The sequence below is a fragment of the Oryctolagus cuniculus genome, chromosome 2 (assembly GCF_051225735.1).
Source record: "Oryctolagus cuniculus isolate XC-2025 breed Fujian yellow rabbit chromosome 2, ASM5122573v1, whole genome shotgun sequence".
In the NCBI taxonomy this organism is placed as follows: Eukaryota; Metazoa; Chordata; class Mammalia; order Lagomorpha; family Leporidae; genus Oryctolagus; species Oryctolagus cuniculus.
In genome coordinates, this window is record NC_142868.1 from 115135290 (window position 1) to 115148761 (window position 13472).

General features: G+C 40.1%; 1 protein-coding gene across 13 annotated transcripts in view; it reads right to left on the reverse strand.

Annotated features, from left to right (window-relative positions):
* The window catches only part of VWA3B (von Willebrand factor A domain containing 3B), a 275643-nt gene that overhangs the window by 49317 nt on the left and 212854 nt on the right, over positions 1 to 13472 (reverse strand). For all 13 annotated transcript variants that reach the window (XM_089326031.1, XM_089326030.1, XM_089326028.1 and 10 more), the window contains one exon: positions 12449 to 12499. In XM_089326031.1, coding sequence (XP_089182157.1) covers positions 12449 to 12499 — 51 coding nt within the window. The remainder of the gene's footprint in view (positions 1 to 12448; positions 12500 to 13472) is intronic.

A 13472-nucleotide genomic window follows, 5' to 3' on the forward strand; every position in this document is an offset into this window, starting at 1 on the left:
ATTGACATCATATGAAGTTATTTTCTAATCAAAATGGAATGAAGCTAGAAAGAACAAAAGGTAAACTAGTAAATCCATAAATAAGTATAAACAAAACAAACTTTTAAACAATGAATATGTCAGAGAAGAAGTCACAAGGGAAATTGGAAAATATTGAGATAAATGAAAATAAGAACTCAACATATTGAAACATGGGATGTAGCCAAAGCAGTACTAAGAGGAAAGTCTATTAGTTAACACATTTTTTTAAAAAAAAGTGTGATCTCAGAATCAATAATTGAACTTGACATCTAAAGATAACAAAAGGTAGCCCTGTTTCTCTTCCCACCTTCCCTGGGGTGCCATTTGGAGCACAGTAGTTGTTTTCAATATGCATCACTGTACTAAATGATCATGCTGGTTATGACCAGTATGTGGTACTGTAGTACTTTTTTTTTTTTTTAAAAAGTATGTTTCTCTAACTGAAAATTGATCCCTATTAAAAAATAAGAGTGGGAATAAGAGAGGGAGGAGATGTACAGTTTGGCACATGCTCTCTCAGCCTTACCCCTAAGTGTAAAGCTAAAAACTTGCCATGGGAATCCGAATCCCATTAAGTTGGCAGGTACCAATGCCACCTTACTAGTTAAAGTGATCAGTTTAAGTTCATAACTGATCATAAAGATAGGATTAAGAGTCAAAGGGATCACATAAATAAAACCAGTGTCTGCTAATAATAATTGATAGAATTAAAAAGGAGGTAATGGTCCAACATGGGAAGAGGGATACAAAGCAGACTCATAGAATGACAAATGCCCTAAACAGCACTCTGGCCTCAGAATCAGCCCTTAAAGGCATTCAGATCTGCCTAAAAAGCCCATGAGAGTATCTCAGGCATGGAAAGCCAAGACACTCTGGCAAAAACTGTCCTAAATGAAAGATCTCTGTGAATGAGATCTCAGTGGAAAGAAGGGGCCATCAAAGAAGGAGGTACCTTTCTCTGAAGGGAGGAGAGAACTTCCACTTTGTTTATGGCCTTATCTAAATAATGTCAGAGTTTGTGAACTTAAGAGGCTTCCATAGCCTTGGCAGCTCATGACAAGAGCCTTGGGTGATTACTGATGTCATAAATAAGAGTGTCAATTGTTAAATCAACAACAGGAGTCACTGTGCACTTGCTCCCCATGTAGTACCTCTGTCCTTCTTTTTTTTTTTTTTAATTTATTTAATGAGCATAAATTTCCAAAGTACAGCTTATGGACCACAATAGCCTCCTCCCTGCCCCGTGTCTTCCCTCCCATCCACAACGCTCCCCTCTCCCACTCCCTCTCCCCTTCCCCTTCACATCACAATTAATTTTCAATTATCTTTATATACAGAAGATCAATTTAGCGTATGTTAAGTAAAGATTACCACATTTTGCTCCCACACAGAAACATAAAGTGTAAAATACTATTTGAGTACTAGTTATAGCATTAATTAAACACCTAAGAGTAATTGTGTATTAATTACAGAGCTCAACCAATAGTTTTAAGTAGAATATAAAATGCATCTTTTGCATTGTTGTGGCTTCCCCCCTACCTCCCTCCCTCCCGTGGCCCTCCCCTCACCCACTTCCTCTCCCCTCCCCCCCCTTCATCACGTTTCATTTTCGGTTACCTTCATATACCGAAGATCAATTTAGTATATACTAAGCAGGGATTTCAACAGGTTGCACTCACACAACCAAACCAGGTATAGGGTATTGTTCGACTAGTAGTGTTGTTTTTGAGTTTCATAGATAAACATATTAAGGACAGATATCCCGCGAGGGGAGCATGAACCCAGTGACTCCCGTTGTTGATTTAACAATTGGCACTCTTATTTATGACGTCAGCAATCACCCGAGACTCTTGCTATGAGCTGTCTAGGCTATGGAAGCCCCTTGAGTTCACCAACTCTGAATTTGTTTAGTCAAGGCCATATCACAGTGGAGGTTCCTTCCTCCCTTCAGAGAAAGGCGCCTCTCTCCTTGATGGCCTGATCCTTCTGCTGGAGTGTTGTTCACCAGGATCCTTCATTTAGATTGTTTTTTGCCACCGTGTCATGGCTTTCCATGCCTGCGAGACTCTCATGGACCTTTTAGTCAGATCCGAATGTCCCAAGGGTTGATTCTGAGGCAGGAGTGCTGTTTTGGGCATTTGCCATTCTATGAGTCTGCTGTGTGACCTGCTTCCCCCACAGGATCATTCTCAACCCTTTTGATTCTATCTTTCATTATTTGCTTACACTGGTCTTATTTGTGTAATCTCTTCGACACTTACCCTATCTTTTGGATCAGTTGTGTATTTATATTTGTCTCTTTACCAAGTGTGCTGGCATTGGTACCTGCCTCCTTAGTACCTCTGCCCTTAATGTGTTGTACTATGAGAATTAACGGTAAAACTAATCTTTAAACGGCACTTTATACTTTGTGTGTCTGTGTGGGTGCAAACTGTTGAAATCTTTACTCAATATAGAGTTGCTCTTCTGTATATAAAGATAATTAAAAATTAATCTTAATGAAAAATAGGATGGGAGAGGGATTAGGAGATGGGATGGTTTGTGGGTGGGAGGGTGGTTATGTGGGGAAGAACTGCTATAATCCAAAAGTTGTACTTTTGAAATTTATATTAAGTAAAAGTTTTCTATTAAAAAGTGTGTTTCTTTTTAGAGAATATAATTTATAATTGATTTTTATAATGTGCAACTTAATATAAACAAATCCTCTTTAATGAAAAGAGTTTTGTAATCAATTGGAGGATAAGATCATTTTACTGTGGAAAAATCTGCTATTTTTCAGTAAATTCAATAAAAATGTTTTAGCAAAAGTAAGGAATCAATAAAGGTTAGAAATAAATTAAATAGAGTATAGAAAAATAATAGAAAAAAGAATGAAACAGGGTTCTTTAAAGTTCAGCAAAATTGACAAATACTTAGCTAAGGAAAAAAAAAGACAACTGAAATCAGAAATTAAAGTGAAGGATTTTAAAACTGAAAAACAAAAAAGATCATATGAGGCTACTAAGAATAATATTACACAAAGAGATTAGATAAGCTAGAAAAGGTATATAAGTTCCTAGAAACATATTGCCTACTAAGACTAAATCATGAAGAAATAAAAAATCTGATCAGACCTATAGCTTTAAGATATATAAGAGGAAAATTTTAGGAAAGAAGAAAATTTATTTGAGGTTACAACTGAGAGGTTCACAGTCCAAGATCAGGCAAACCCATCAGTCTGGAATCTGATAGAGTTTGTCAGTGCCAGAGCATGAGCAGAAGAAGGGGCACACGGTGAGCAGGAAGTGAGAGACAGGAAGTGTGAGCTGCTTGCATAATAACCATCTCGCAAGTTCTACCTTCCAAAGGCTAATCCCCAAAGACACAAAGACCTCCTGTTGGACTACCTCCCAGACACCATAATCAGATCAAGTCTCTACCATTAATCCATTATCATTATCTATTAACCATTAACAAAAGTCAAGACTTAGGAGCTTAAACACATTCATGAGTTTGGGGTGTCAAATCCTATTCAAATCCTAACATCTAGTAAGGACATAAAATCAGTAATCAAAAGCCTACCATCAGAGAAAATCCCAACACCACAAGGCTTCACTAGAGAATTCTGTCAAATCCTTTCAAAGTTAACACTAATCCTCCTCAAACCTCTTCCAAAAAATTAAAGAGGAGGGACCACTTTCAAACTCATTCTCTGAGATCAGCACTACTCTGATATCAAAGTCAAACAGAGATACCACAAGCAAAGAAAACTACAGGCCAATATTCCTGGGGAACTGTGGTGCAAAATTCCTCACAAACTGAATTCAACAGTGTGTTGATGGGAAAATACATGATTAGACATAGGATTTAACCCTGAAATACAGGATGGCTCAACATGTGAATATCAATCATGGTAGCGCAAAAACATTAACAGAAGGACAAAATCACACGATTATCTCTATGTAAAAGAGGCACTTAACAAAACGTAACACCCTTTTATTATATAAAAAATACTCAGCAAACTAGGAATAAAAACTATCTCAGCATAATGAAATCCACAGTTAACACTGCATCCAATGGTAGCTGAAAGCTTTCTCTGTAAGGTTAGGAAGATGGCAAGTTTGTCCACTCTTTGCCCTCTTTTTTCAACAAAGCACTGGAAGTCTTAAAGACATTGGGGAAGAAAAAGACATAAAATACATATGAACTAAAAAGGAAGAAGTAACATTATCTGTCAAATACATGATTTTTAAATGGATCTATCTATCTATCTATCTATCTATCTGGAACGCAGGATGACAGAGAAAAGGAGTGACAGAAACAAAGAGAGATATTTTATCTGCTGGCTCATTCCCCAAATACCACAATAGCCAGGGCTGGGCCACGCAAAAGCCAACATCCTGGGACTTCTTCTGGATCTCCAATATAGGTGTCAGAGACCCAACTGCTTGAGCCATCATCCGCTGCCTTCCCAGGTGCTTTAGCAGGAAGCTGGGTCAGAAGTTGGGCAGCTGGGACTTGGACCAGCACTCTGATATGGGATGTGGGCATCCGAAGCAAGGGCTTAACCTGCTGCACCACAATGCCTGATCCAAAGGACCTGATTTTATATGTAGGCAAAATTCTGTTAGAACTAATAAATGAATTCAACGAAGTTTGCAGGATACAAAATCAACACACAAAAACCCAAAAGTTGCATTTCTAGACACTAACAATGCATTTCTAGATGCTCTTTCAACGAACAACTCAAAACAAAAGTTAGGAATGCAATACCATTTACAATAGCATCAAACAGAATTGGCTTCCTCAAAAAATTACAAATAGAATTACCATCTGACCCAGCAATCCCACTTTTAGGCATGTAGCAACAGAATTAAAAGTGAAATCTCAAAGAGTTATTTCCATACTCACGTTCAATGTAACACTGTTCACAATCACCAAGAGGTGGAAGCATCTCAAATGTCCATCAACAGAAGAGTAGAAAAAGAAAAGTGGTATGCACATAAAATTTTGTCAAAGCTACAACATGAATGAACCTTGAGGACATTATGCTAAGTTAAATGAGCCAGTCACAAAAAGACAAATACTATATGATACCATTTATATGAGGAATCTAAAACAGTCTAACTCATAGAAACAGGAAATAGAATGATGCTTGCCAGGGATATAGGGATGGGACCCAGGGAAGCTGTTATTCAAATGGTATGGAGTTTCAGGTTCCCATGATGAAAAATTTCTAGAGATCTGTTACAATGTGAACACAGTTAACTCCAGTGAACTGTATAGTCAAGAATGGTTAAGATAACAAATTTTGTATTACATGTGTTTTGGAATTACAGTTAAAGATTAAAAACTTGAAAAATCTGAATTAAGATTCCTGGGCTGTGTTCTTAACCTACTCATGAAAGAAAAGATTTCTGCTGATAAATTAATGGTCACCTGTTCAGAAAAAAATTTTGTTTTCATGGAAATAAAGGCAGTTTCCAGGAGGCTGGAGTCAAGGGAGGAAACCTTACTACGTGCTCTACTCATTCTTAAATTGAAATTTGTAAGATCAGGTTCAGTGGGCATCTACAGTGCTCTACCCTGGTTTATGAGGCTGCATATAAATGTTGCAGCCCCTTTACTAAGTGCATTTCTCATAGTTATTCTTTTTAAAAGTTTTTAATTAATTTATCTATTTGAAAGATAGACACACACAGGGAGAAGAGGGGATTCCTATCTGCAGGTTAAGCTGGAGTAGTTATACTATTATAAAATATTATATATTATATTATATTATATTGTATTATATTATATATAATATATAAAATAGTAGTTATACTATTATCAGACAAAAAAAGATTTTAAGTCATAAATTGTTATGAGACAAAGGATAATATCTAATATTGATAAATGTCAAATAAAGATGATATAAAAATTATAAACAAATATGTACCTATCATCAGAGCCCTAACATATATGAAGCAAAAGAGAAATAGCTGTCCAAAAATAATTGGAGACTTCAACACTCCACTCTTAAAAACAGAGAGAATATCTATAGATGAAAATATGAAATAGAGGGGCCAGGACTATGGCATAGCAGGTGAAGAAGTCACCACCTGCAGCACCGGCATCCCATATGGCTGCTGGTTCATGTCCTGCTGCTCCACTTCCAGTCCAGCTCCCTGCTAATGCACCTGGGAATGCAGCGGATGATGGCTCAAGTCCTCGGACCCCTGCAGGCACATGGGAGACCTAGATGAAGCTCCTGACTCCTGGCTTTGGCCTGGCTCAGTCCTGGCTGTTGCAGTCATTTGGAGAGTGAACCGGCAGATGCAAGATCCCTCTCTTTCTCTGTCCTTGCCTCTCCTTCTCTGTAACTCTGACTTTCAAATAAATAAATAAATCTAAAAAAAGAAAAAAAATAGGGGTTGGCACTGTGGTGTAGTAGGTTAAGCATCTGCATGCAGCACCATATGGGTGCTGGTTTGTGTCCCAGTTGCCCCTCTTTCGATCCAGTTCTCTGTTAATGGCCTGGGAAAACAGTGGAAGACAACCCAGGTGTTTGGATCCCTGCGCCTATGTGGGAGACGTGGAAGAAGTTCTTGGCTCCATGCTTCGGAAAAGCACATCTCTGATCATTGCAGCCATTTGGAGAGTGAACCAGCGGATGGAAGACCTTTCTCTCTGTCTCTCCCTCTCACTGTCTGTAACTCTGCCTCTCAAATAATAAATGAATAAATCTTTAAAAAAAAAGGAAAAAATGAAATAGAAGACTAGAAAAGACTTAAATATACTATACTAAATAGACACACACAAAACACCTGACCCACCAACAGAACATACATTCTTAAATGCACACTTAATATTTTGAAGGATAGGCCAATGTTAAGCCATAGAAATTCTCAGAGTATTTTAATACATCCAAAATATCTTCTCCACCTACAACAGAATGAAGCTAGTAATAGTAATCATGGGGTGGGGGGCAGCGCTGTGGTGTAGCAGGTAAAGCTGCTGCCTGCAGTGCCAGCATCCCACATAGGTGCCGGTTCGATTCCCGGCTGCTTCACTTCCAATCCAGCTTTCTGGTATGGCCAGGGAAAATAGTGGAAGATGGCCCGAGTCCTTGGGCCCCATGTGGGGGATCCAGAAGAGGCTCTTGGCCTCTGATCAGCCCAGCTCTGGCCATGCCATTTGGGGAGTGAACCAGCAGATGGAAGATTCTCTCTTTCCCTCTCCCTCTGCCTCTCCCTCTCCCTCTGTCTCTCTGTAACTATGCTTTCAAACAAATATTTTTAAAAAAATGGTAATCATAGGAAAACTAGAAAAATCGCAATTAAATAGAAATTAAATATCACATTCAAACAACCAATGGGCCAAAGAAGAAATCACTTGAGAAATTAGAAAATACTTTGAAATGTGTATAAGGGAAACACAATATACCAAAACTTAGGAGATGCAGCAGTGCAAGTGTTTTGAGGGAAATTTATGGTTATAAAGTCTGTCATTGAAAACAGAAAGATCTCACATCAATAATATAATACTTAATTATAAATACTCTTTATACTTAAGGAGCTAGAAAAGAGGCAAAAACTAAACCCAAAGCCAACAGAGGAAGGAAATAATAAAGAGTAAAGAAGATATGAAAAAACTAGAAAAATAGAATCAACAAAATAAAAAGTTGGTTCTTTGAAAGTATCAACAAAATTGATAACTTTAGACAGCTAAGACACAATTGCTAATCTCAGAGATGAAAGCACAGATACTATTATTGACCTTATAAAAATTGAAAGGATTATAGAGAATATTAGGAACAGTTGTATGCCAAAAAAACTAGATAATCTAGATGAAATGGAAAAATTCCTACATATACAAATTAATAAAACTAACTTAAGAAAAATATCTCGTCTATCACAAGTAAAGACATTGAACTAGGAATCAAAAACCTCCAACAAAGAGAAGTCCAGCTCAGATAGCTTAATTGGTAAATTCTACCAAACAAATGAAGAATTCACGGGCCACGCTGGGGCGTAGTGGGTAAAGCCGCCACCTGCAGGGCCAGCATCCCATGTGGGTGCTGATTCGAGGCCTGGCTGCTCCCTTTTCGATCCAGCTCTCAGCTGTGGCCTGGGAAAGCAATAGAGGATGGCCCAAGTCCATGGGCCCCTGCACCCATATGAGAGACCTGGAAGAAGCTCCTAGCTCCTGGCTTTGGATCAGCCCAGCTCCAGCCCTTACTGCCATTTGGGGAATAAACCAGTGGACGGAAGAATGACTCTCTCTCTCTCTCTCTCTCTCTCTGCCTTTGCCCCTCTGTAACACTGCATTTCAAGTAAATAAATAAATTTTTGTTAAAAAAAGAAGAATTCACATCAATCCTACTCAAACTTTTCCAAAAAAAAAGGAAGACAGGGAACACTTTTTAACACAGTGACAGAAATACTGTTATACCAAAGCCAGAAGAGATACCAAAGAAAAACACAGACCATTTTTCTTTATTAATATGGGCACAAATATCCTTAACAAAATACTAACAAGTCAAATCTGACAGGGCATTATACACCATGGCTAATGAGATTTATCCCAGGAATTCAAGGGCTCCAAATGGAGCTGTGGGCTCCTGGCTTCAGCGTGGCCCAGCTCCAGCTGTTCTAGGCATTTGGGGAATTATCCAGCAGATGGAAGAGCTCTCTCTCTCTCTCTCTCTCTCTCTCTGTCACCGTGCTTTTCAATTAAATAAATCTTTTTTTTTTTAAATAGGGAAATAATAGTCTCTTAAACAAATTGTTCCGGAAAACTGAATATCCACATACAAAAGAATGAAGCTGAACCCCTACCTCACTCCATATACAAAAAAAATTTAAAAATGAACAAATTAAACATAAAAACTAGAGTCAGATCATATTATAAGAAAAAAGGAGAAATCTTCATGACCTCATATCTGACAAAGATTTTTTTTTCCACAGGCAGAGTGGACAGTGAGAGAGAGACAGAGAGAAAGGTCTTCCTTTGCCGTTGGTTCACCCTCCAATGGCTGCCACGGCCGGCGTACCGCACTGATCCGATGGCAGGAGCCAGGTGCTTCTCCTGGTCTCCCATGGGGTGCAGGGCCCAAGCACTTGGGCCATCCTCCACTGCACTCCCTGGCCACAGCAGAGAGCTGGCCTGGAAGAGGGGCAACTGGGACAGAATCCGGCACCCCGACCGGGACTAGAACCCGGTGTGCCGGCACCACAAGGCGGAGGATTCGCCTAGTGAGCCATGGCACCGGCCGGCAAAGATTTGACACCAAAGTACAAACAACAAAAGAAACAAATAGATAAAAATTGACTTTCTCAAATAATGAAGATCATGAAATGATAACCAACAGAATGGGAGAAAATGTTGGAAAATCATGTATCTGATAAGTTTCACATCTAGAAGATTTATAACTCAACAACAAAAATACAACCTAATTTACATGGACAAAGGATTATTTGAATAGACAATTCTCCAAAGATATACAAATGGACAGCAAGAACATGAAAAGATGTTCAAGACCACTAGTCATTAAGAAAATGAACATGAAAACCACAATGAGATAGAACTTCACACTCATTAGTTGAATCCAGTATGTCTCATCATCCTATTTACATAGGACACCTATAAAAAGTTAAATTGAGTAGTAAAATAGATCATTTATGGTAACTTTGAAATAAACATGATGCTTTTAGATTCTATTCCTTTAGGAAAAGTAACAGGTGAATGAATAGAGCATTTGAAAATAGCTTCCAATTCTGTGAAGATTGCAGAAACTTTGCTGCAAAAGTTACTTTTACTAAATATTCAACTGAACAAAAGATTGCATACATAACTGATATCTAATATAAGAAATGCATTCGTGGAAGTGTTTTCTAGAATGAGGTTGTCACTTCATTTTGAGGCATGCACTGTATTTGAAAAGGTCAGGTGTTCTAAAGCAGCCTTGCACGGGACACTGGGACCATGCACACGGCACAGTAATGTGGAGTGTACTGCTCCAGTGTGTTATTTGTGGACAAGCTGTGATTTGAGTGCTTGAGAGGAAGGTAGTTCCACAGAAGAACCCGCAGTGATACTCTCTTTTGATAGTCTGCCTGTTCACCGGTTATGACTGCTTGGAACACCTCTGAAAGATTGGATTCCAAGCTACAGGCAGCACCGTGAGGGAAAACGGACTACACAAGTGTCCTCTGAAACTGACAACGCTGATGGAGAAACAAGCAAGAGGGCCATCTGATTACAGATTTGACACAACAATAAAATTCTCCCCGTGAAACGGTTAGATAATACATGTGTCACTTGTTGCAACAAGCTAGGACACAGTGGGATCATGTGGCAAAGTTCAACAACAGAAGAAATAGAGAGTAGAGCCAACATGTCTCAGCAGAAGGGATCAGGCACCTGCTACCATTTCAGTGGTGGTGTGGATAAGCACAAATGTCTGGTTTCCAAACATCCCATTTCCAGTAGAGGTAAAAAATGGTACTGACCTTTGTTCACTTGAGTAATTGATATGTGTATCGTAAAGGGATGGATTAATCCCAAGTTTGTGAACAAAGACAGCAATGTTCCCATGAAGCTCTTGGATTTCAAAAGAGACATTTGCTCAGTATACCTACACCGATGCAATGAGGAATAATCAAGAGGAAGAAAGCCGATTGCTCCCAGACCTACAACGTCCAAGATGATGCCAGACTTGATAGAGGCCTACGCACTCTCAAACAGCAAGAGCAACAGTGATGTCAGAATAAGCTGTATTATGGGAAGCTGTAAACATTTGTTGAAAATTTTCTGCTAACCCTTTGAAATGTTTTTGTTTAAAAATAATTATTAATCAAGTCATGAAAGCTGCTTCTTTGCAACCTGTGTAATGTAACAGAATGATACTTCATTTGCCTAATGTCCTACTTATAGGAGAGCTTTTATATACAGGAGAAAGACACTGAATTATCCCAGTATCCTACTTACAGGACCACCTGTATTTTCACTCTTAATGAGAATAAAGAATACATAAGCTCTAGATTATGGTTTCCAATTTATTTTTTAATACAGCTGTGTCAATTTTGTTGAAATATTCACATAATTTGTTGAAATAATTAACAGAAACTTGGGACTTAGTGGGTTAAAAAAAAAAAGGAAAATAACAAGTATTGGTGAGAATCTGGACAAATAAGAACCCTTACAGATTGTTGGTGAAAATGTAAAATTGTGCAGCTGTCGTGGAAAACAATTTGGAGGTTTCTCAAAAGGTGAAGCACAAAATTACCACGTAGCTAGCAAATCCACTCCTAGGTATACACTCAAGAGAAATGAAAACACACGGCAAGGGGCTGGCACTGTGGCACAGCAGGTTAAGCCGCTACCTGCGACAGCAGCATCCAGTACGATAGCTGGTTCGAGAACCAGCCTGGCTTACCACCCAGCTCCATGCTAATGTGCCTGGGCCCCTGCCACCCACATGGGAGACCCAGATGGAGTCCCAGGCAACTGGCTTCGGCCTGACCCAGCCCTGGCCATTGTGCCATTTGGGGAGTGAACCAGGAAGATAACTCTGTTCCCTCTCCGTCTCTCCCTCTCTCTGTAACATTGCCTTTCAAATAAATTAATAAATCTTTTTTTAAAAAAGAAAAAACATATGTCTATTCAGGAGCTTCTACACAAATATGTATATCAATGTGGTTTATAATGGTCAAAAAGTGGAAACAGCCCAAATGTCCATCAATGGAAGAATTGATAAACGAATGGTGAGATATACATACACATACAGTATACGTGTAGTGCTGGCACATGCTACAACTTGGATGAATCTTAGAAACATTAAATTTTGCATTAAATAAAAGACAAAGATCATATGTGATATGATTCTTTTCATATCCGGAATAGACAAATTTATAAACATGAAACAGACTAAAGGAGGCAGGTGTTGTGGTGCCACAGGTTGAACTCCCACTTGCAACACCAGCATCCCGTATCAGAGAGCCAGTTTGGGTCCCGGCTATTCCACTTCTGAGCCAGCTTCCTGCTAAGGTGTCCAAGTATTTGAGTCTCTTCCAACCACTGAGACCTGGATGGAGTTCCTGGCTTCAGCCTGGCCGGGTCTGGCTGTTGCAACCATCTGGGGAGTGAGCCAGTGATGGACAACCTCCCCCTGTCCCTTGCCCCATCACTCTTTCAAATAATAAATAAATCGTGGAGAAGGAAAACAACAGACTAGTTAGTTACTACGGGCAGGGGCGGGGGGTGGGGGGCGACAGCTGCTTTCTAGGTCCAAGGTGTTTTTCTGGGTGATAAAAAGTTCTGAAACTAGAGATAGAAGCTGGTTGGCACAACATTTTGAATATTCTAAATACCGCTCAATTATACATTTGAACACGGTTAATTGTAGGTTACGTGGAATTCTCCAAAATTGAAACACAGTTCTGAGGGAGGGGACACAATGGCTTACCTTTCTTTTTCCTCTTCAGATAATGCTCTCCAAACAATTTTATTCAAGCGCCTGTTTGAAACAACAACAATTTAGTAACAGTACTTCATTCCATGGCCAAAGGTCAACCCCAGACCCAAGCCCAATACCATCACCACGGGACCCTGTCACTGTACCTACTTAAAGGCAGTGGACAGGAGTGTCTCCCTTCCTTAGCACCACTGCAGACGCTGCAAGGTGTTGTGACAACTGTGTCAAATGTTAGAGGAGCGCTCAGCTAGCCGCACAGCCAGGTAAAGCTGAGGCTGAGGACAGGTGGGAAACAAACTGGCCTTCATCATGTCTGTATGAAGGTGTGTATCCAGACACCCACCATTTTTCTTCCTAAGGAAACCACAACTGAGCCCTGGTTCTCCTTCTATAGACATTCTCCAGCCTGGATTCTCAGAGAAGGGGGTTCCCAGAGTCATCAATCATAGGCTGGAGACACACTGGAGAGATCCACCAGCCCGGCCGCCTCGTTTTCCAGAGGAGCTGAGAGGCGCTGCCAGGTGAAGCGCCTTGCTCCTCCCCCAGCTGGTGGGCCACACTGAGAGGCCACCACTTCCCTGAGCAGCTTTTCAGAGGGAAGCTGTCAACCCAAGGAGACTGGAGCCAGTAGCTCCTACAGGCAGGTCAGCTCCTCTTGTTACACTAATCAGTGATGTGTCTTTCAGGGCTCCAGGCCAGTTCTGTTCCACTTCATCATTCCCTGAAAGCAGGCTTCCTGGAGTGCAGGGCACAGAACACTGGCTTTGGAGGGTTTGAGCTGATGGTCCATGAAAATAAAATTGCTTCAATAAAAGAGATGGGAGAACACCACACTCTCCTGGAGGCGTTCTCCTAACCACTGGAGCCAGCATCAGTGGATCAGGGCCCTGAGAATACACTTTGGGTGGAGGTGCTGTTCTGCCCTGCTGTTGGGTCAGTACCCAACTCTGTCAAAATGGATAACAAGGGAAGCTCCTGGCTCCTGGCTTCAGATTGGCACAGCTCCTGCCATTGT